We start from the raw sequence: 26358 nt of genomic DNA on the forward strand, positions 1-26358 counted from the left end.
TTTAATATTATACTCTACTTAAAATTAATGTGTGTATAATTCAATATATTGGACCGAACCGTGATTTTAGCTCAGACTGCCGCGATAAGAGATTCGATCCGTTCGATAAATATTCAACAATTTTTTATTACTCTTCCACATAATAAATAGTTATCAACATGTAGATTTACAAATATCAACAAAATAAATTACGAATAACAGCATATTATAATAATTAAAGTAAACTTACGATCTACATATTTTCTGTGATCCTACTACCTCTAGTGCCCTTAGCTCGCTTGTACTACGACGCCGGCCGTAACCGTTTCATTAATCGGCGAAATTACAGTTTACTTACAACCAAAATGCACTTTTTGTAGAAACATGTATAAAAGATCTTCACTTATATTTTTTAAGTACGGGGAAATAAAAGGACGGCCAGCGGAAGTCAAAACACATTATAATTAATATTATATGGACTAGTAATTGGTTTATTCTAACTAGTAAGTACCCTATACCGCTTTGGAGAACAAAGTAATTTTACGAGGGCCTATAATAGTGTGATTTACATCGATATTAAAGTAATTGACTTACATTAACTAATACATAAGCCCTTTATTGCTCTCCTCTAACCTTAAGCTAAACCAAGTCCATCTTAGGACGTATTGAGCAATATGGACGCGTAATACAGACACAATAAAAGCTAAATTACTGTAACATTGTAACCTTTACCTATTACAATATATTTACCTACAATTTTTCTTATACATTTTCACGGCTTTCATGTTATCGAAATTTAAGATTTGTATGATTTAATCACAATTCTTAATAAAATTTTATTTATTTTTTTAGTTGTTTAACCTTTAGTTCGATTAATACGGAAATTTAAATTATTAAATTAAATAGGAACGATTCATAGAGAGACTGAAATGCGCAATTTGACAACTAAAATAGAAAGCTTTATTCATAATTATACAGACATTTTCTAGTAATAAATATTATGTAATCTGGTTAACATTTCAAAAGATATTAATGTATTTTTGCGTACATAAATTTCGTTTAAGTACAATCATAAATTTTTAGTCCACAAATCCCACAGATACCAAACACTCAATATCGTTCCACATAACGATAAACGGATGATCTTTATATACCACAAGATCATTAATACATTTGTATATTTTCTAATAAAGTAAGAAGAGATATAAGGAAGTTATTTGGAAGAAAAACATATTCTCAGTTACAGCAAAAAGGTCAAACGATAAAACTCAGAAAAGCATTATCAGTAATTTGAAAATAGTCTTCGATTTCCAAATCGCCGGCTGACTGTGCATCTAGCAATTAGCAAACCCGCGCTTTCCATAAGATTATTGTCATTTGACAGCTCTTTGCTTTTACCAGTTTTAATAAAAAACATTATTCAATACAAACATATAAATGTACCTAATGTAGATCTAAAAATATGCTATAGGTAAAAAAATATGGTATGATATTAGGAAGTTAAAAAATGAGGCAAGAAGTACCATTGCTACATTAACTATTACTTACGCATTTAAAGAAACGTATTGTGATTTGTAAGTGACTGCTCGCACTTTGCACATCCGGTCTTGGAGGAAATATATCAATGTAGAAGTAAATAACTTCACAGCTTCATCACTGGTCGGCTCGATTAGAAATTTTATTCAGCCGAATACACAAAAACGTTTATACTATACATTATAATTGAGATTTGCTATTCTTTCACGTGTCTACGTCTTATTTGTCTGTTTCAATATTTTTTCTTGAAGATATTAGAAGCTTTAGGTGAAATGAGGAGATATCTTCAAGAGATCAGTTTGCCTGTACACGCAATTTCCTTTTTTGTATTTCTAGTATATTTAAAAAGTGTTAATTAAATTTGTATATAATAATTTCGTATGGATAACTTTCCATTTGTTCAAGAATCGTTTTGTCATTCTAATGATGGTATACTTCTGAGAAACAATTGAGTTTTTAACTACTTTTAAGTGAATGTAATCTAGTACATTAATATTATATTTTATCAAATAAAAGCCTGATTCAAAACTGTTTTCATTGTGTGTAACTTAGTTCCTTTTAATATGTACCAGAATTATTACTGACGTGATATATTCTTACTGATTGTATAAGTCAAATGCTCAGTCAAATCTCAATAGTTTCTTTATCTGCCATAGCATTAATTTTATCTAACGTAATTTTACGAACCGTAACTATATATTTTTTTTTAATTTAGTAATTTCCTAACTCCTTCACCTCTGTACTGACATATCTATAAGTACCCTCATAATGTCTTAATACTAGTGTAAAAGCTTATAGCTTTGGTCATTTATTAATATATTTGGTTGATACAAATTGTAATAGTAACATGATATTGGTTGTAATGGTTATTTGGTTTATTGCGGTAACGAAACCTGACGACAAGATTTCACTAAACAATACGTACTACCTCATCACATAGTTGGTACCGCGGTTTTTGGTAGTGGCTCTTTATCGTAACTTGTATCTTATCATGCCACTGGTTAGATTACGCTTTACTGCATACGTGCCTCTTGGAGCTGTGGTGGGTATGGGAGGGGAGGAAGAAGTTGTGTTTGCACTCCACCACCAGGCAGAGCGTAGTAAGGTGACATGTATCCAGCTCCACTGGCCGCTGCTGCAGCTGCTGCTGAAAGCAATTGTACCAATTTGTATTGTCTATCAGAAATGTAAGTCTCGTAGTATGTTATGATGATTAATACGAAATTTAAATTTAGAAAAAAACACATTCATACTCTTGTAAACGAGACGTTATTCTATTAATGAATGATGATAAAAATAGCGTTGAGTTAGTATTCTAGTTAAAAAGTTTATCGCTTGTTGTTTGTGTTAGAAACCAAAATACGAAACGATGTTAGTTTTACTTTAAATGGTATCGTGTGAAATGATCGTTCAAAAGTGCTTGTAATATTATTCGTTTCGAATAGAAAATGTATGTTTATACAAATATTATTTCATTTCATAATGGCGTTGTTAGTGACGTTTTAATATGATAGAAAGCACGAACCTGCGGCGGTTGCATAAGGATCAAATCCTGCCGCTGCGTACTGCTGTTGGTAGGCAGCCGCCCCTTGAGCAGCAGCTGCTTGGTATTCATAGAGATGATTGGCCGCGGCTACTGCGGCAGCGTGTTGTAGTTGCGGCAATTGGACCAGCCCTCCGGCCCCAGTGCCCACGCCCGACCCCACTCCACCGACTGTCCCCACATAACTAGGAGCACCGTACACGTACCCCGGAGATAACCTGTCAATTATCGTCATCCATTACTCAAAATCGTCACAAATGTACGAACAGGCCTCCGAAGTCGAGAGCTATCGGTCCCCTCGAACATCTTCAGCCTGACCCCGCGATGACCTCTCACGTCGCCTCACAGAAATGATCGCCCCGTGAAAAGCCATCAGTTTGCAAAATGAACACGTTCCAAAATTATCATCACACGCTATAAGTACCTAGCCCCATTTGCAGCCTTGACAGGTACGAGCATCTAGTCTTGTTATGTTAGTAGACATCGATAAACGGTTATGTATTATGTAAGTATGCGATATATTATAAAAGTTGTCGCGGTCGAGCCGCCGCCGTGCGTCATTGGCCGGAAAGTTAAAAAAAACTGTTAAAAATGTGCTAGCGATATCAACTCAGTTGCGACGAAAATAACCTTATGTCGTGGCTGTTTTACTTATCTTCATATATCGCTCGAGGAGATGGTTTGAGATTTAGATTTCGTTTGCTCTGCCATTTATATCATTATACCATCTTTAAATATATATTTATAATATTATTTCTATAATCTGTGTTTAATAAACCTAAGTACCTATACTTATTTGTAGACAAAAACGAATAAATCAAAAAGTGTAAAGAAAACGCCGAATCCGCTTATTTTCCACTACACAAGAACGGCGGGCGGTCAAGTCTGTTCAAGAGCGCTTGGCGTACGCTGCATCAGCGTTTACAAAGGGTTCTTGGCAGAGACTACGCTACTTAGTTCACATTTATAGACCGTTTGTCTTTTTCCAACATTATACACGTCAATAGAGACGGATTGATGGATGATCGAAATTTATAGCGGGGTTGATTAGCTTGGTACGAGGACTGAAGAGGTACGCGCATGCGTCATGCACGCCCGACTCTAGGCTCCGCCCGCCTAAACCGCCCACCTGTGGTATTCTAATCTTATTTGTAAGTGCAATACCTACTCAGTATCATATTATTTAATCTAAATATACAAATAATGAGTCAGACGCTACTATTATTGTTGACATTTAATTCGATGATTTCTAGAGAGAAAAAAAAAATAAACGAAAAACTTATCATAATTACAAAGAAAAACACGCGTAAAGAGCAATATCAAATATAAAACTGGCGAAACGTCACACAAGCTTCACATCTACAGTTACAATCAGAAACTAAAATTTATTCATTTCTAATTATCTTATTTGTTAGAAACCTACATTTAACTTTTAAAAGAAAGTAATTACTTACATGCACACCTATTGACTATTAGTCGTACCGCGAGGAATAGACAAATTAATCCAATATCGGACAACGAAACCAAGGACAATATGTTATCTTCGCTTTTTATAAAATTGATGTTCAAAATACGTCGTTTGAAATGTAATGATGCCTTCATTAATTGTTTTTACATTAGAGTTATATATGATCAATAGAATTTATGGTTTGTGATGGCTTTGGTCACCGTGACAGCATTATCTAGAAACAACGTAGTTTTCGATGAAAACTATTTTAATAATTTAGAATAATCGAATGTATGACACGGCGGCGGAGAAGGGCGAGAAAACGCATTGTTATTATTATTGTATTGCGAAATCTCTGTCTAATACTTTAGGCCACCGACAAGTGTAACAGAACATCCCTTTAGAGATCCATTAACATTACGACGAACGGCCAAAGGAGTACTCCTCAGGCTCTATATCTTTTGACAGATAATATAATTGGTAAAAATAAAGATATCTTCTTAATAGCTTAAACAATCGTCGGAACGTGAATGGGTACAACTCGTGACTCGCCTAGTTTTTACATCGACATAATGTCTAATCATCTCGCGAAAAATATCTCGCTAATTCATAATTCTCATTGAAGTTGTTGAAAAATACAAATGTATATATATGGTTGTCTGTTCTTTGTAACATAATCGCATTTTTAGTAAAATAATATTGTGTAAAGCGTGGTTATTTCAATTTATACAAATATTGTAAGCCGCGCGCCACAGGCTACAAGGGAAATTCGGTTACTTAGTTCTTAGTAAGTGTATTAAACGAAATCCACCACCAACAAAACTCAATTCAAATCAACAAAATCTTACACGAACACGGCATAAAACATAAAATTAAAGAAAACATTGAGTGTCGAGAACGATGCGAATAGTGACGGCGGTGGGCGGCGCCCGCGCGACTTGGCCGCCGGCGCCGCCCATGCAACGGTATAGCTTCAAAACGTAAACATTTAAAACCCAATTGACTAATTCACACCCAAAACGAAAAATCCACTCTCACGCTCACGCTTGCCATAGATACCTATGTGAAAATGTTTGATTATTTAGTCTAGGTGTGGTCCGCCGGCCGCAACGCCGCTAGCAGTCCGGAGACGCCGCTCGCCTCATCTACCGAGACAAAAGTCAGCTCAGCTTATTGGACTGACATTTCAATACTACCACTCATACTTTACTTACCTATTTGGGAACTTTCGACATATCTTCAGAAAATGTAATACTAATAAAGTTATGATTTAAGCTACATGAGTTTCGTACATATCTTCTCCGTGACGACTAACTTTGGGACAATTTAATGTTTCACCTATCCCTGCTATCCCTAGACCCTGCTCAAGTAGACGTGGTTAAGTCTGATTTTTGTCTCGTGAGATGTATTTGAAGCGGCATGCGGCGCCGCTTGTGCTGGCAAATATCGAAGTGTTGAACCATAGAACATTGATGCAATACAGATGCGTTAAAGGAGACGGGGGCAATCTAAACTTACCCATAATGCGCTGGCAAAACTGTAGGATAGCCGGCGCGTACACCCGCCGCTGCGGCCGCAGCCAATCCAAAACCTGCAAAAAAGGAATCATTAATCAATTTCACTTCCTTAACGAACCAACCAAGGAATTTAAAACTATTTCGTCGGAAAAATATCGTCTTTCATCGAGCATCGAAACATTCTATTTTCATTCCCACTTAACGGAAGTGGCTAGAGAAGACTTGAAACTAAAATATATCACATCCAGATTGGACCAAATCCAAATGACACAAGAGTCAACTTAGCGCAGGCGACGTCAGAAATGTTAATTTCTTTTATTGCATTGTTAAGCCGCGCGAGGCGGGATCTATTTCGGTCGCTAGCCGTCCGCCTGGGCTCCGGCATCCAGGGACATGACTCTTGACAAGACGGCACTCGCTATAAATGGCTTATAAAACGTTACCATCGAGATACTTATCGCAAACGTCCGACGACACATCTCAACTCTCAAAGCATCAACAGAAGTCTCGCATCAGACGCGACGACGAGACGAAAGTAGACGTTCGTGCAATACAATTGATGGGAAGTGTACAATTTTAAACACAGTATATGATATTTAATAACAAATCGATGATGAATGTCTAATGATCATAGAAGCGTGACTTATGTCCGGTTCGTTTGTTATGGTGAAATTTCCCCTGCTATTACAACGAGTCGCGTCCGGAATGGCCCCGGATGAAGTCTCGGTTCGGCTGCTCTGATAATGTTTGACCTTCGTTTATTGAAATAGCAAACTTACTAATAAACTGTTTGTTTTTGTATTATATACAAATTTTAATCGTTTACTCTTTTGGTAACAATTTTTTTTTGAAGTATTCGGATCAGATAAACTGGTAAAATTGGTTTTTCAGTTTGACTTTATTTTCGGAACATATTAAAAACTATACTTATATATAAATATATATTTTGCGGTCATTTCGAGATATTGAGACCATGTAATGAATGGCTCAATAATAATTTTAAGAAAAATGATTATATTTTTCTGCATCATTGTTATAATATGATTATAACAATTATAGCAAATTATATTCCGTAAAGTACATATTGTACAAATATTTCATACAACGCACATACAATCATAAAATTCCATATCAGCTTGTTCAATAACGTAACAACGAAAATGAATTTATAATACATCGCATAACTTTAAAAATGTATTCAGGATAATTTAATTATACGAAAATCTAGAAAATATATTTTTTTATATTTTAAAATTTACATTTAGGGGCTTACGACTGAATCACCGTTTCAATATTTTAAATTGAAAAGTTAACTACATTTACATGAACAGAATGACGATAGGACACCAATATGGACGCGACTAGTTACCCTTAAAAATGAAAGAGTTGGCGTGTTCCATGAGCGTGATATGCCGCCGCAATGCGATCGATGCGATGCCATTTGACGGCCGAGGTCGAACCACTGTCCACCATAAACCTTATCTGATTCATTTTTTTTTAACTCCAGCTCTGTGACACGGCCTAAATGCGATGCTTTTTGTTGACCGCATGTGACCCAGTTAGACTTCACCCGTAATCGATTATTGACACTACAATAGTTTTAACTTTGCATCAACACAACAAACAACGCGCTCGAGTCGTGGCCATATGACGCAGATTTCCACGTATATTAGTCACGATCTCTCCTGAAAAACGGGCCGCACACGTCCTGTTAAAGTAAATACGCTTTGTTTTAATGTTTTTGCTTGGTTTCAGGAGTTCGAAGCACGGGTCGACGAACTGCAAAGCCGACACCGAAGCTTAACGACGCTTGTAAGGATTCTACGGAAATACGATTTTAGACTCAAGCGGCACTAGTGGAGGAGTATTGGTTCCTTACATTATTTTAATAATTTGTTTCCACTGTCACACTGTGTCTGTTTATAGACAATTTATGAATATAATATCGGATGTTGATAACAATAAAATACAGCGATAGTTAACTATAGCAAGATCTCTGATCTGGGCGTAATCGTTAAATATCGCTTACGATTTCGTATTTGACGCAAACATAGTCGAGAAGCCAAACACATAATAGCAGAGAAACATTCGTTGCCGTATGTACCTAAAAAGCTGGCGATGTTAATACAATGTAGCATCAATGTGTCGTGCAAGTTTACCGGCACAAAAATAGACGTAGACCAGTCGTGGCCCAGTTCAGTGTGTCCAAACTAAATCTATTCACAAATGTGACAGTTAGCATGTTCAGTGCGCAATCTTTTGATCTGACCGGTCTTGGATCTCGTAGTTTATAGCTTATATTTTTAAAAGATCTAATATCCGAACGAAACCACTTATTACATCCCCTTAAAACGTCAATTCTCGAGACAATTATTTTTGGAAAACACGTGCACGGCCTTAGCCAAGTTAGTCACCGTCTAAGCTCATGATATATGAGTGAATTAGTCATATCTATATGAAATATCGTTTTTGATTTTCAAGAATTAATTTAGGCTTTACGACTGGTGCAATCTTTCCAACTATAACTTAGCTTAGAATGAGAAGTTTTGCTTTGTAGGCTGAGACAAAAGAAAAGCTGTTGAGAAAATATGTGGTTTTGGCGCTTCGCCAACGCTGGTGTCGCGGTAAAGGCGGCGGGGACGTTCCCAAAACTGCGTATATTTAGACAAAATAAAGAGCCAGCCGAAGACAAAACGAGACGCAACTCTTGTTTTATAAATAACCGCGTCGTTCGCCGGACGGACTGCCTCGCTCAACCAACCTCTGCTCGCCAGCTGTTGTACATAAATAATAATTAAGACACGAAGAAAGCTACGTGTTTCGGGTAGAACTTCTGAAGCACTGAACAATATAATATAATACGCATAAATTGTTACTTGTGAGGACTTATCAAATGTTATAGGTATCAAAGAAAATTATAAAGTCTTTTAAATGCTATTTCGTTGTTTTGTCTTAATTAAAACATATTATTTTACCCGAACTTCGAGTACTGGCTTAATTGTAAGACTTAAACGATTTATAATCAATGTTCCTGGTAGAAAGGTAATCTGCGATGTAGGTAAATTATAGGGCTTCGTGCGGATGTCGCCTCTAGGGATCGCATTTCATGGTGCGAAGGGCGGAACTGGCGCACTCGAACTGCTAACAACGCTAGAACAATAGGTGCATCATGGACTTCCCTTTCCGTCAAAACCTTAGTTGATTTAACACCCTTAACAATAAGTTACATAAAGAAAAAAAAATTCACAATATCCATTTCATATTTAACTTTAAAAAAGCCCTAAAATCTATTATTTAGCTTATCAAATACTAAAAATGTAATTTATTATTTAAAAAAAAAAAACAACAAATTTTTCAATTTAATTTTGTTTACTGGCAAGTAAAAAAAAACTATTATATCATTTAAATCATTAGATAGAATGTCAACGTACCGTACCTAAGTCGGTTTCAAAAATAAAATAATCCAAATTAGGTATTTGCTCTTTAATCAGTTTGAACACCTTGTCTGTCGTTAATTCAGTATAATGGGACGCGCGCCATACGTCCGCATTACAAGGAAGATACTATTATGTACTTGGAACACGTTCAAAAACCCCGATGTAATTAGTTCACACCGTCTTACATTTTATATGTCTTATATTTAATCGACAACTATAATAATCTCAACGAGTCACGTAGATTTAATTTTTTTTAATACATTTTTGCTTGTCTATGCCCTGTACCATTTATTTCCCTTATGAAATGAGATATGTATTCGTATTTTACTTGACAGTAATCAGTAAACTATTTAATAAATATGATAATTTTAACCATATTTTTATAAATATAAAAATTAAAGTAGTTTTAAATAATTATAGCTAAAATAAATTACTTTATTTTAAGAAATGCATTTTTTTACAAAAGCCTTCCAAATTATTTAAGATCTTAAAGTAAAACAATATGGCGGACAGAAGTTACGACATAATTAAAGTGATTTTTGTTTCGGGTTTGCTCTGTAATTTCTTTTCACGGGTTTGCTCTTATACTTTTTTTTTTTATTTTTGTATTTAGGCCGACAGGCAAACGTGCCAATTGATGGTGAGTGACAAAGTGCCACCAACCTTAGGAACTGTCTCACTCACCATTAAAACGAGAACACTTACCTACCAAGGCGGGTTCGTAACGCCAGGAATAACTATTTTTCAAACTGGTTTTGTTCCTTACTTGAATATATGTTATTATATATATCATCTGAATTGATAAATATTCGACGGTTCACGTATAATTATGAATGTTTTATAATAGGTACGCCCATTAAATTCTTTACAGCCTAAAATCACATTCAAGCTGTGACAATATGGTGTCCGACGTAATTGCAGTAATTGCACGTTTCCGTTCTCTACAATAAAATAAGTCATGATTACAGTATAGTCAGATACGATCACGTGGTCGCGTGGTCGCTAAGCCAAGCTAACCATTATGGCTTCGCTTCATACAATTATACCGACGAGCGACGAGCTGTGCTATCGATCCGCTTTTCAAATCGTGATGCTAACATTTTCGCTTTGAATTCTAAATATACTCCCTAGCGATGATTCATTGTCAAACCAGATAATATAAAGAACGTAAAATTCGAAGTTCATTGTACCGTAAAAATTAGGCACATACTCATTTGTTCGTATTCAGTATCGATCGTGCGGCGAACGGCGCGTGCGGACTCATCGGTGCATTCAACGCTTACATCCTAAAACCGAAATAAAAATAGTAGCCTGACAGTTAGTCGGAAGGCGGGGGAGAGGCGGGAGACGCAGGGCACATGCATAAGTAATGCACCGACGAAGGGCGAGCGGCGCACGCGATCCGCAGTGCCAAACAGGGCTAACCCCTCCGCAAACATCTAACAAACTGAACTCTTCATTAATCAATGATGACTTGCATACTTCACTATTGAAAATTAGATTATACTTTACGCATACCGCACTCGATACGGAAAATATTTTCAAAATATACCTACTGTGTCCAAGCTGTATCGTTTCACGCATACGATGCATGATTTTGAATTAATATTTTTCGATGATTTCTTAGATAAGTGTTAATCGATTTTTCGGTGCGCGCTTCACTTAATAATTCAACGTGTCGTCCGCCTGTTTGGACAAGTGCCTCGTTCGGCCCTCATCAACACTTCCACATAATAAAACATTAACAATGTTTTTATATTCGACGTCAGTCTCGGCTGAAAACCATGGTTGTAGATACGACGTATTTAGAAACTAGGTTACAATATTTAGTAGGTAGCAGAGCAGTAAAGTCGTATAAACAATATACATGCTGCGCTGTGTCGTGAAATTATTTTCATTAGCTTACTAGCTGTGCCTTGCGATATCGGCCGTATTCAATATGGATTATACAAGTATATTTCACATACGAAATAAGTACAAACCTCCGGTATGTAGGTTTGTACTTATTTCGTTTATTTAACTATTTCTATTGGTTGACGTTAATAGTAACTGTTTCGCTCCAAAGATCATAACCTGAAGTAGTACCTTCAGCCTGTAACCTTTCTCAATATAAGATCTATCTCAGAAAGAAGTATTCGAATCGGACTGGTCGTTGATGACATAGCGTTTAACTATACGTATAACTATACTATACGAACTCTTTATAATGTAAATACAGATAGACAGCGCCGTAAATTAAAAGCACCTACTCAAATATGTAAAAAGACAATGGAATTTACGAAAGCAGTACTTGTAATATAAAATATTTTTACACAGTTTTCGCCTATATTTAGTTTCGCCCGTCTGGCGATATATATATTATATGTATTGTTGTGATCCGGTTTGAAGGGTGAGTGAGCCAGTGTAACCATACAAAGGATATAACATGACAGCTCCCAAGGTTGGCGGCGCATTGGCAACGAGGAATGGTTTAAATATTTTTCAGCACCAATGTCTGTGAGTAGTGATGATCCCTTACCATCAGATGGCTTTTCAGCCCATCCATCTACCTATACTATAATAAAAAAAATAAAATGTCTTTAAAAACTATCCGAAGAGAATGAAATTGTATTTATTTGTGTGTGTATCTATCTATGCTAGGATTCGTATAACGTTTTATGAATAAAAACAGACCATAACGTTAAGTTATAAACTGATTATAGCAATTACCAAGTGGCAAACGAACTTACATCCTGAGGCTATTATGGATTAATGCTTATTTATTTTGGCACTAACGCAGATGCGCCAGCGATGAAGACAGACACTAGTTTACGTGTTTAGCAATGTCAGTTAATAGCTTCCAATGAAAAATATACGAAAAAAAACCTATAACAAAATAAATGATATCAGTTTTGATCCTACATATATAAATATTAATAGCTCCCATTAATTATAGTAAAAAAGCTTTGTATGTTCACTCAATGTATCTATTGTTATGTTTAAATTGCAAATCAGACAAAAAAGGACTTCAGGTATAAATCACACGCAGGAACATTTGTCATAGCCGGATACATCTCTACGTTACGAATACGGTTACAACCAGTTACTTGCATTTATAAAAAACCGGATAGCTAACGGATATTCCACCCAAAACACCCTTTTGTGATATTTAACGAGGCATTCGACCTCGTTAGGTCTCAAAGGATGACCCTAGGGTGAAAAAGTAACGCATTGAGGAGTCTGGGAACCATAACCAGAAACATTGATTTCGAAATGCATATTCATATCGCAAACATTACATATTGTTAGCATAAACACATTGTCCATTATTCGTCGTAAACCTAAAATCTCACAAGACTTAGACTAAACAGGGTTTTTGATTGTTTCATATTTAGAAGTTTAATCAACAATCACACTCTTTCGTCAGCAATCTGCTTTGTATTTGTAAACTGCCATAGTTGTGAAAACTTCTCTCGAGAAAAGTACTGAACACTTTTACCAACGAAACTTCTTTTAGATTCACATTAAGCACTAAAGGATAGCATGCGGTAGAAGAAAATGAAATCAGTTCTTTATAGAAATGTCTAAAATTCTACGTTTATACTTTCTACAGAATACAAAAAAAACCAATAATTGAATAAAACAACTGTTTTAAATACGTAATTAGGCAAGAAGTGATTTATTTGTAACTTACTAGCATTTACATTCGACGTCTGAGATGCTAGATGGTTTTGTTAAACGAAATCGACAAATAACGGACATAAAGTATCCCAACGTCCTCTGTCCATACCCTAACGTACGTTGCGCAGGGGTACAGCACGGTGCATTACAGGGGACGGGCATATGGCGGGACCGGTACGCCACGGCCAGGTGGCCGTCATGCGCGCCCGCACCCATTGTGCCACGCTTCCCCTCCCTCCCCTCTCGAGCCCCGCACTAACGCATGCGGCCGCAAAACGCGAACAATGCGTGGAACTCCGCAAAACATAGCCGTAATGACGCAAATCCATTCAGCACCTTTTCACACTTCTTTAATCTTTGGGATCAGCTGGTCGAGCCGGTTTGAAATGGTTTTAGTAATAAGCCCTGTCCACATTTGAGTTCTCATGATTCTTAACAACCAACTGTAAGTTTTAAAAGATGCGGAAATGTTGGTATGAGAAAAATCTAATTTAATTTTTTCCATATATATTTTTCGCAACTAGATACATTATTTACAAAAAGCAGTGGCCTCCATTTTACCGAATGGAATGAATTATGTCAATTGGATACTCTTACAACAAACGTCACACTAGAGTTAACGAATAAGTGAATTATGCCATATTTAAACAAATGGTAGTCGTGACCTATTTTACACAAAAAATGATAAGAGAAATAAAAAACTATCGTAACTATCAATATGTTGATAAGAAACATTATCACGATTCGCTCACTGTAATTTTCTGTATATTTTTAATTAGGTAGTAGATAATAATCGTATATTCTTATCAAACGTAGGTACAATACAAACGGCATTCGGTAAGTTTATTGTGCATGTACCTTGTTGAGGTTGTTAACAATTCGCTTGTCTCATATACGTAAAGATTATCTTTAAAAAAAAACAAACGATTCAGACCTATTTTTATTATAAGTAACAAGATTTACTTCAGATTTGCGCTCTACGTTATTATTTATGGCTGCTTTTATAAATAGAATGTATTTTTTTATGGTATAGCGGACGAGCATATGGGCCACTTGATGGTAAGTGGTCACCATCACCCATATACAATGACGCTGTACGAAATATTAACTATTCCTTACATCGTCCAATCCAACCAACCTTGGGAACTAGGATGTTATGTCCCTTGTGCCTGTAGTTACACTGGCTCACTCAACCTTCAAACCGGAACACAAAAATACTGAGTACTGTTATTTGGCGGTAGAATAACTGATGAGTGGGTGGTACCTACCCAGAGGGTATTGCACAAAGACCTACCACAAAGAAATGGGATGTTTCAATATTATCAACCGACTTCAAAAAGGAGGAGGTTATCAATTCGTCTGTATTTTCCATTTAAAGTAATGTGTATTGATTTGGCAATGGTTCCATTTGGATGTTTTTTTAGGTAATAAAGAAAAGGGATACAGATACGAAAATCCATTCATCAATTTCTGTTCATTAATTTCCTTTTTTTATAGAAGAAGAAATAGTCCTTATTGATTTCCGGAAACTATTAACAGTTCCTCTTAGCCTTTATTACTCCTAATCTAAATTTAGACTTGTAAAGCATACCGGCTAGGTACTAGTGTAGTCAGTAGTGTAAGTACGGTTGCCGGTAACATATGTATAGTGTGTGTCACGACTAAATGTAAAGACAGCAAAAAAATACGAATTAGACCTGATTCGTTAATTTTATTTTGTTTTAAAAAATATTAAATTAACTTGGAGGGGCACGCCTTCATGATTAAATCGTTAATATATACACACATATACATCTACTTGTATGTTTGATTAATCGTTACAGCCCAGCCTTAGATGAATTACAGAGATAAGATTGAACGTTTGATAATTTTATTCACTATATTATCAAGATGTGATTATAAATATTGCTAGTGATAATAAATAGCAGGCCTTCCAGTGTTTACGAACGAGGATAAATAAAAAAAATATCGACGCTTTAATCAAAGATGAAAAAAAAAAAAATTCAAAATGAAACTTCAATAGATATGTTATTAGTAGTATAATAGATAAAAAACCTTTTTGGTTGGTATCTAATATAACACGAGGTTGTTTATATGACTTGATATAAAACCTGAAACTCGAAACAATAGACAAATGTTTTCGGGTAGCGCGATTTGATTTAGCATTGAAATCTACATGAAACCAACAGTTGGTTAATAAATTGAAGTGTTACCAACATTTCACCACAATTGCAACATTACAAGGGTTGCGTGCAGGGTCCAATCAATTAACGAGCCTCCTACAAGCTTCCGGTTCTGAACGTTTAGGGACTTCCGGAGGGGCGGATTGTTCCGCTAATCATGGTGTGAACACGTCACCGGTGTAACACTTGAAGTTACCACCGAACTGTCAGTTACACGTACACCATTCTGGATTTAATCTCCATAATAATAAACACGCTAATAGCATGAATGTATTTATAAATTTTGTAATCTCTGTCGGAAATATTAACTTTTTTATTTGTTTTAATCTTAGCGAAAATAATTGTTTTTGTTTTTTCTTGTTTGGTTAACAAAACGAAATGAGTGTAAATCTTTAAATTCCTAGATTGTTTTTTTCGTAATCATTCCGTTTTTCTTATTTAATAAAAAGTTGCCAAATAATGATTGAATATTTAATTCATATCTTTCGTTTACTATTTATTAACTAAATAATACGCATTGTACTCAAAGATAACTAAATTATTATCTAATACTGATAAAAATTGATTACGCGATATTAAATTATCTACTTTCATAATTTATAAAAATCGAGCCCGATGTAACTAAGGTATGATTGAATTTAAGTAAATTATAACATTTAAACGTTTTCTCATAATATTAAAGCGTTCTAAATTAAAAAAAAAGGTTATTTAACTATGTGTGTGTATGTACGTGTGTATGTATTTACAATTATGCGGTTTCAACGGTATAATTTAAATTAATTCATATCCGTTTGTGACGCTAAGTGTGTATTATCTTTATCTCACGAAATTGACTTTTAACTGTTTACTTACATGACTACCTCCGTGGTCGAGTAGTATGTACACCGGTTTTCATGGGTACGCCACTCCGAGGTCCCGGGTTCAATTCCCGGCCAAGTCGATGTAGAACATTCATTAGTTTTCATTATTTTGTCTTGGGTCAGGGTGTTTGTGGTATCGTCGTTACTTCTGATTTTCCATAACACAAGTGCTTTAGCTACTTACATTGGGATCAGAGTAATGTATGTGATGTTGTCCCATATTTATTTATTACATGAATTCACTCATTAAAAGTTTGCCAATTTTCCTGCGGTGTTCCGTATAAGTATTTAAACAGTACTTAAAAGCTAAACGGAAGGTTTAGGTAAAACAATCATACATAAATGTCTATTCGCGGGATGTGTCTCGTTATTCGAGTTTACAATGTATTAAGCTTCCAATTTAAACATCTTTATCGAGCTAACTAAAACATAACTAGGTCCAATCCCGTCGAAGATTTTTCTAACAATTAGCAACGTTATTACCTTAGCTCGTTTCTCGCTAATTATATTTAATTGTTTTGCAATATAACAGTCGGTCATGATACTAGTACCACCGAATGTCTGGATATTTGCCAAATTGGCAGATTTCGTAGGAAGGTTGAGACGCACTCAAATTTTGAATACCGAGTTCGGTCGTCGAATCATTTGACCGTGACAGCGCTACTTTACTGCCAAAGGATTTCAATTGTCTGCCAATGTTAAACGAAAATAGTATTTTTTTTTACTATTCAATCAAAACATCGGCAGACATCGTCTACAATGTTATAGTCTATTAAAACCTTCTCCGAAACGCACTGCATTATTATTGTACGTTTTATGTATTTCCATATATATGGAAATACATATGTATTATGAGTCGAGATGGCCCAGTGGTTAGAACGCGTGCATCTTAACCGATGATTGCGGGTTCAAACCCAGGCAAACACCGCTGATTAATGTACCTAATTTGTCATTATAATTCATCTCGTGTTCAGCGGTGAAGGAAAACATCGTGAGGAAACCTGCATGTGACAAATTTCATAGAAATTCTGCCACATGTTTATTCCACCAAACGGCATTGGAACAGCGTGGTAGAATATGTTCCAAACCTTCTCCTCAAAGGGAGAGGAGGTCTTTAGCCCAGCAGTAAGAATTTACAGGCTGTTGTTGTTGTTGTTTTATGTATTTTGATTTAACGGTTGTTTCAAAAAAGAGATACAAAAAAGGAACATCTCGTTTATTAATGTAGATTAAACATGGAGAATTTCATAAATATGGAATGATAGATGACGAATAAAACGAACTATTAATCCGGGAAACTGAAATTTTATTTTGAACAATGACTTACTTATCGTAACAAATCGAAGACAACTATAGCGCGATTTAAAAACCTACTAACGCCATCTATTAATGACAATTGATAAAAATAGACTCGTATATCGATCTAATTAAGTAGACTAAGTACATATGTAGGTACTACATATCAATGACCCCCACAGAGCATTGTCACACACGAAGCGATCGCGTTTTTTTATCGTGAGACGACGCGCTGTTTCTGTTAAGTAAACTGAATTTATAAAAACGCTCCGTGTGAACGTCGAGCAAAAAAGAGATCCCTTTACAAATGTTTTACAACAGCTGAGCCGTGATAAGATCCCATCAACGGTCCCGTGATTTCTTTTATCTGAGTCAACCCTTCTTAGCCGTGAACATGTTTTCATTGATGTATCATATGTAAAGTGTCAATAGGAACCTATTATATAAAAACCGTCAAATGCTATACTTACTGTGTGCTTAGTTACGAAATTTAAAAATATATCCTATACATCCTGCGGATTTAACGCTGTCCTTGTACGTAAAAACTCGTCTTCATATAATATTAAAAATAAAAATCCTGAGTTAATAAGCTATCCTCAAATCCGTATATCCGTATCTCGTATCCGTATAGTCTTATTTTTTTTAATAACGATATTTTAGTGCCGTCCTGTTGAACTTTGGGAATGAGTGAATCTATCCCAAATTTGTGCCCTGTGTTGGCAATGGAATACCGCCTGTTGCATCAAATACAACTTTGTACTCGTACATTCCGTAATGCATTTTGTACCTATCTTCATATTTTATTAATTAGAGTGTTATAAAGTATTAATAAACAAATATCACTTGCGCAGATGGCTTGTGTACGAGTTTCGTTGTCGCGGCCGAAATTTCGTCAGGAAGACATTATCATTAAACATATGTATTCGAATAACTGAATCATGTAAACGACATAATTAGTCTGCCTTATAAAATAAATTGCATTGAAAGTATCAATTCCAGAAGTAGCGAGAAGTTTAGTTTCAAATGAAATAGTGTACTTCTTTACACAGATCTGGTATAGGACTACTACGGAGCAAATGAAACGATAAATATTATAATGTTGTCTTAGATTGTCCCGATTATTACACATTGAAATAAAACTAGTTTTAACGGATTTAAATCGCGTATATTATTATTATTACTTTTTTTATTATTTTGAAACGTCGGCATGATAAAAAAAATAAATAATTAATATACGCGATTTAAATCCGTTAAAACTAGTTTTATTTGAACGATAAATATTATTAATAATAGTAATATTTACCTGGCGCTAAGTTTCCTCTGGGTTTGGCCCCTAATATTGCTAGGTTGACGTTCGCTTTCCTTCCGTCTATGATGGGATTAGGATCTTTACATGCTCGTTCCGCCGCCGCTCGATCACCCATTATAACCTGAAAATAAATTCAAAATTAAACAATCGATATACTATAAAACATTACCAACATTACCATAATTAATGACATATACCTATTACCAGTAGGAATGTATTTTATACGGTTTTATTTAATCTGTACCTGTGAGTAAAAAATCTTGCATATATATTTCCCCCCAATTTCTCTCAACCGATTAAGAGAGAGATTAAACAAAAGCTTGATTTAGAATTTTAATATACATATTTATATAATTCTATCTATATTACTGACTCTGTCTGTCTGTCGATCTTTCATGACCAAACCGCTGAACCGAATTTGATAAAATTTGGTATAAAGTAAACTCAAGAAAGGATATATTATTATAGGCTACTTTTTTGTCTGACACATGACACATGACTACTAGTTACTAATATTCATATCTTAAAGAACTATCTGAGACAATATTGATGAACCATTTTAAAAGCATCATCAAATTAAATAAAATATTAATAAAAAAAATATGTCAATACAACAAATTTACATATTACACGTTGTTAAACCTTAAATATATTAACCAAAAAATGTAGATTATACAAAATATATTATTAGAGAAATAAAAAATTGTTACACTTTGCATTTCTCAAGCCAGGTAGGTATTTGATATAAATTTATACAATGAAATCGTCGAATTACCAATTGTAATGCATGCGAGCCCCACAGGTCGCCACCTCACTCCTAACATCGACCAGTCAAACCTGGCCCGCTGAATACTTCAACAGACAAACAAATACAACCATTTGACATTTTCCATTACAGCTCAAGGCATTCTAGTCGGAATATGTAACGTGGAATCCGCTTCATCAAATCAACACAAGCGAAGGAAACATTTGATGACCTTCAGATATCGAAGGTCGGGTAATTGTAAATTTAAATAGGCTACCTACCTAATATATATTTTTTACACCACTTCCATATTTTTAAGGCACGGACACTACCTTCATATTTAAATGCGTGTAGTAAATGTTAGTAAACATTATATATTATTACATGTTTTTTATTTACCCTCACGTGCTTCAGGCAACGATTGTCTTTTGTCATACCAAGTATGTTAGCGTTTGTAATGTTTAATTACAATGATTAAAATACTACGATCTACTTACTTAGTTTTCCGTCTAAACCGTGTACCCAAAAATTAATAAACATATGTATATGTGTATATATATTGCGGCATCGATCATAATTATCGATAAGTTTATTTTATTGTAGATATATAATAAATAGGTACGTATAATATTCAAAGGAAAACAAGAGTTATAATTGCAGTTGTTATTTTAATCGACGCTGGTACGATGAGCTATATCAGTCATTTGATTTCAACGTAAAAGTCTGTTTTATAAAGAATAATATTTTAATTTTAAGCAAATAATTGAAAGTTGTAAACAGAATGTGTGTTTGAGCGTTCGAATTCAAGTTAGGTAAGGCGCCGATAAGAAACCTTATCGACCAGTTCTATACACACTGTTTGTTTTATTGGTTCCGTGAAACGACCTCTTTAATTTTCTTTAAGCGTTTATTTAACCATTCTACGTATTTAAAATTAGAATTAGTAAATCGTATTGTGTATTTATTACAATAATATGCAATCATTCGAACGTCACTTCTGATTTTTTTTTGCTTTTATAAGACAATAACCTTACCGCGTACATTCTAGTTTAAAAGAAGTATGTATATTATATGTATTTAGTTGATGTAAGTTTCAGCTACCACGAGATTAAGAAAATAAAATCAGCATTAAAACCTTTTTTTAAACTTACAAAATTAATTCCTTTTTTATTTGTTTGTTTGAAAAAGGAACAAATTATTCAATACTCATTATTATACCTACGCTGTTTGCGTAGCTGTATTTATTTCTCGTGTTTCGTATCGATGCAATAATGACTTTTATAATTATGAAAAATCGATACCAATTCAATTTTGTTCGATTGTTTTTTATCTGTGTGACGAATAGTATCTATTAATTTATATTATCAGTAATATTTATCAGTAATTCAGTTATTCGTTTTCAGTATAATGATTTATAAATATTTTTTTTAGTTTTAGTGAAGATGCAGAGGCACAAATTTGCACAAGTCGATATTTAGCACCCGTAAGTTAATGGTATGAAAGGAAGGATTTAAAAAAAGACCATAAAACAACTAAACAAACACTTTAAATAAATTCAATTTTTGTGGAGCCAAGCATAGACAGCAATTATTGTTACATATTTGTTCATTTAAAGTAACTAAGAGATTGTGTTAATTATGATAAAAGTAAATGATGAATTTGTATGCAACAATTACCATTGGATCGGGAATTTAAGATTATACTTATTTATTTGACTCTAAAAAAGATATTATAATGTTTTGTTTGTTAAAATTGCATGTCAAAACTCGAAAAATTTTACTCAGATGTCAGTAATATCAGTGTTAGTGAGTGTTAAATTAAGTAACATTGTGCAAATAGTTGGTTTAGATTTTGTTCATATTTTCCCTGATGTACCTTAAAGCCATCGATGTACCATACATTATATTTGAAAATAAAGCATTTTAAAAGAGAAAGTGCGTCAATGGCCTAGTACAAAAATGCAATTAGTGACACAGAACTACTCTAGTTTCCTGACAAATAGCTATTTGCATAATTTAACTGTTGCTGAAATGATAACGTCTGTACACATGTTAGCATTTCGAGTTATTTATATATAAACTTATAATACCATGTTTTTAAATTTAAATGATTACTTTATATAACAATATATTACGTGCCATTTTAGAGCTATTTTCCGTAGACTGTATTGGCAGAGTATGTGCAAGCTTATTTATATTGGAATTGCGTATTATTTTCTTGATTTAGATATGAAACTAAATTCGTAATTGGACATAAATTCTAAATTCAAAATTTTGTAAAAAATATTTTTAAGTCTGTTTTTAATTACATTTCATTCTATTTTTTTAAACTCACCAAAAAGGCACTATTCGTTTAAAAGGAAAATAAAAAAAATCCTTGCATTTTATTATTAAATATTAAAAAGTCATTGCATATTTCTTCAGTAAGTTAAAATTGTTTTGTATGGATATTAGGCACGTTTGTTAGACGCGTTCGAGATGGTATTGTTCATACTGTTACAAATCTATTAACTAATTTAAAATCACATTTAAGCAGATATTTGAGTAAAACGTCCTTCACATACATCCTTTAGCAAATGAGATGAGTTTGTTTTTTTTTGAACAAAACTGTATTTAAATAATTACTTATTGTAAGGATTTTTGCAAGCCCATCTGGGTAGAACCCAATTAGCATATTCTACCATCAAATAGCAATTCATTTTATAATAGTGATCCGGCTTAAAAGGGAAATAATATCTTAGGTCCCAAGATTGGTGGCGCAATGGTGATGTAAAGAATGGTTAATATTTCCTACAGAACTAATCTGTGGGCGGTGACGACCACTTACCATCAGCTGGCCTACTTGTCCATCCGCCTAATAATAAATATAACAAAAAAAAAAACAATTTACATATATTTAACTAGATGAAGAGAATGTTATGTAAGTTTTTACATTTTAATTAAGAACTAGAAGACTTTCACGCCAAGAATTTAGACTACAATAAATCGAAATACATTTAGAGCATACACATCGTATGTATTAATTTACCAGAATAATAATTGTGGTTTGTTACAAATATGTAGTTACTACTTACTAGCTCTAGTGATATATGGTGACCATAATTATGCAATTTATGATTTTGGCAAGATTGTAGTCTAGTTTCTTTGTCTATGATTCATCACGCAAGTTCTTTACTGGTGAATTTTCTTTTGTTTTTTTTTTATATCAAAAAATTGGTGTGCATATCTAGATTTAAAGATTGCGCAATCAGTAATTATTATTCGTATTAATTACAGGTTACCTTATTCGTGCGTGTATAAACATGTATTTTGAACTTCTGAAGTTCACGGTAGCATTTTGCAAGTCAATGTAATATGTGACTACATTTATGCCCTTGACGGATATTTCAATTGATTATTATGGCTTATTAGATTTTATTCTATACAAGCTGTGCCCGCGACCTTGTACGTGTTTGAATTTAACAAAAAAGGTTATGATTATTGCCTAAGTTACTCTTTATTATATTAATTATCTGCCAGAGAAATTCCCTTGAAAATAGGTCCAACCGTTCCAGAGGCTAGCCGGAACAAACAGACAGACCGACAAAAACTGTTATTTTGGTATAGGTATGTGCACTGCATTGAGTAAAAAAGGGCTATTTTAATATTACAAACAGATACTCCAATTTTATTATATATTTAGATATAACTATCGAGCTGCACCAGCTGCTATACATTAGTGCAGTTTATTAATGAAAATAATTATATATAAATAAAATGTGTCTCTAACAATCAGGAATAATGTGGTTTTCTACCAATGAAAACTGAAAACATTTTTTTAAATTGGATCATTAGATCCGAAGACCTCCATAAACACCAAGAAATTTTACCTGTTAATAAGATAAGCAATAAGTATAGATATTAAGATAAATATCTTAATATTAAAAATTTTAAATATCATAAATACATTTAAATTAATATATATTTTCTATTTTCATAGTATAAAGTGTTCTGCCTCTTAAGAAATTGAGAACTTGAAATAAAATTAACATTTGAGATAATATTATGTTCAATGAAAAAAAAACAATATATACAAATAATATACAATAGGTACAAAAGATACTACGACGTAGTACCCGTAGCGAGAGGCGTGTCTCGTTCCGCGACGCCCAGCATTTTCCACTGCGTAGACTGTACTGAAGACCAAATAGGGATCACGAATTGTAAACTCTTATTTCAATGTAAATAAAGTCCAATTTACGATATTCATCCAATAGACCTACTGTACTTGGATAGCCACGCGTTCTTTATTAATTGCTTAATAATCATCAACACTTTTCGAAAACAATGAAATACAGATAAAATTACCTACTGATTAAATATTAGATTTTATATTTTCATACATTCATATAATTGAATCATTTTATTAATATGAGACAAAAGTATACAATATACATACAAAATGTACGCAAGTGAGATATAAATTTATTTCTTGTTTGTCACTTTTTGACATTTCATTTCCTGGTTGATTTTTTAGCCATAGACAATATATGGTATATAGACCTTCTTGAAAAAGTTAAAAATCTTTACAGTTTATTCGATGACCGGAGCTACATCACCTCTCTAAGGTTATTTTTTTGCAGTACACAAGACCCGTTCCTCTTCGCCCGCACGGTATCAGATGACGTTCTTTTGTCTTCCAAATGTACTTCAGCACGTCCCGACATGGCGGGTTTTGTGCCCACAGAGCAACTATGCAATTGTTTCTGATCTGATCTCCGTCTTAGTCCGTATTACCTAAACTGTAAGGTCGATATTCAAATGTAAAATTTAAAGCTGAACTGTAGTCCCGTAAGTATCATCTATCTGGTCTAGTTTGTAAATCAAATAATACAGCCAATGGAAGGACATTTTCTAGACTCAAAAGAATCGGTCATTTTTTTAGTTTCACCTATTTCATTTATAATTCAATACGTCTAGACCGTTTTTTATAAAGTGTTGCTATCGACGCATTGCGATTATTACAGCTATTTAGATGTCACAGCGAGGGTGCAACGAGACATGTTCCCTCCGTCAGGGTCTCTACCCTAGTTGAATTGAAAATGGGGTTGTGATTCATTTCCCACGAGCCCCACTCGCACCGCACGAAGCCTCAAACTTTATTACGCTAAAAGATTTTTGAGGCGGACATTTTGAAAATCGAACTTGCGAAAACGATCAGTCAGTACATGAAATAGCCAAACGGCTATCAAAGTTTGTGGCGCTGCTAATGCATTATTCACACGTTGATTGACGCCAAGGTGCTGTTACGGTTTATCAACGTATTGAACTTTATTTCCTACGTAATCAATTTAACTCGCATCTGCATCGTTACTCAAGCATCCGAATGTGCCTATTGTGTTCGGTATAATAGTACAAAATCAATTAACGGAACCTATTTGAATAACTTGCTTCTAATAATATATTTATGTGGAAAATTAAACAATACAATCGTACACTGGGTACATATCTACTTAAGTGGATGTAATGATGGAAGTAGGTACACCTGTAAAGCGAGGGCATAACTTCCGTGTTTTGTTTGATGTAATTTCGCGATATGTTCCACTTGTATGTGTGTATTCAGTAGTTAAGTATAATACAGGTAGCGAGTGCGATAACGCAAACATGCATGCGATACGCGGTTTCAGAGCCGAAGCGATATTAGTGCGCACGAGCACATAAGTTTACGTGTCATTTCAGCTGAATAATATGTCTGTGTCTTTATATAAAAATAAAGTATTATATAATTTAAAAAAAAATGCGATTAATTCGTTCCTTAATTGTAGATAAAAATAAGTAAAGCGAACATCTTCTACTTACAAATCCATATCCTCTGCTTTTACTAGTCTGTCTGTCTGTGATAACGACGGCCTCTTCTATGTCTCCGTAAACTGCGAAATGTTCTCTTAAGCTCTTATCCGTGGTATGATATGGCAGACCACCAACAAAGAGCTTAGTCCATGTGGTGTCCTTCTGTCCTGGGAGCGCGCCTAAAGCCAGAAGCCCCTCGGACTCGGCCGGCAGAGCGCCCGCCATCAACATGCCTTGCACCGCCTCCGTTGCGCCGGCCACCGTTGCACCCGCGAACACTGTCACTCCGCTGCAGCGGACGTATACGCACGAGCGTAGGTTATTTGTAAACACGAGAGTCGATTGATGTGAGTGTCGTGTGTGGTGGTTGAACGCGGACTGATGCTCGTTCACGGCGCACGTGGCGCTCCGGTACTAATTTTAACCCCCGCCGCGCTCCCCGCGCCGACTACCAGATGCGGAGGCACCGTACGCCGGCCCGGCGGGCCACATGCGTTGTCCTACTGCCTCATGTCTGTGCCTTCTACCCTCCGCAACTTCCATAATAATGTGTATCGCTATCACTTACTGTTTTTACAGCACAATTATAGCACTAACATCATGTCTAATGTAAGCTTTACACGACGTCCATGGAAATATGATTTAATAAATAAATATATTTCTTCAAACATAATATAAGACCGCCAAGCTAAACATCCGGCATCTTTACGTAGGTATGCTCTCTTATCATCTAGTATAGTATTTTTTATAAGATTTGTACATTAGAAGATAGATAGGAACATCAGCTAACATAATTCAATTAGCGTAAATTGAATCTTGAGTCCCAGAACTTACGTGCGAATTTACCAGTGGAATTCATAAGGTGGGAATCGTTATCAATCGGTACACGTTGTTTTATCTTTAACAAATCTTGATTCGAATCAATCCTAAATAACCATCATTTTAGACTTACCTCAATTTTCAGTTTAATGCAATATAAATGATTTACTAACATGCAAAAATTAGAAGTCACACATAA

At 34.6% G+C, this 26358-nt stretch overlaps 1 protein-coding gene across 1 annotated transcript; it reads right to left on the bottom strand.

Annotated features, from left to right (window-relative positions):
• Nucleotides 1-25737, bottom strand: LOC124543924 (RNA-binding protein 24-B-like). The gene is made up of 5 exons (XM_047122254.1): nucleotides 25350-25737; nucleotides 18762-18888; nucleotides 6024-6096; nucleotides 3041-3276; nucleotides 1-2659 (listed from the first exon to the last, which is right to left on the bottom strand). Exons 1-5 carry the CDS (start codon nucleotides 25569-25571, stop codon nucleotides 2529-2531), a joined length of 789 nt encoding a protein of 262 aa, XP_046978210.1. The 5' UTR covers nucleotides 25572-25737; the 3' UTR covers nucleotides 1-2528.
• Nucleotides 25738-26358: the final 621 nt, after the last annotated feature.

Source organism: Vanessa cardui, chromosome 1 (genome assembly GCF_905220365.1).
Source record: "Vanessa cardui chromosome 1, ilVanCard2.1, whole genome shotgun sequence".
In the NCBI taxonomy this organism is placed as follows: domain Eukaryota; kingdom Metazoa; phylum Arthropoda; class Insecta; order Lepidoptera; family Nymphalidae; genus Vanessa; species Vanessa cardui.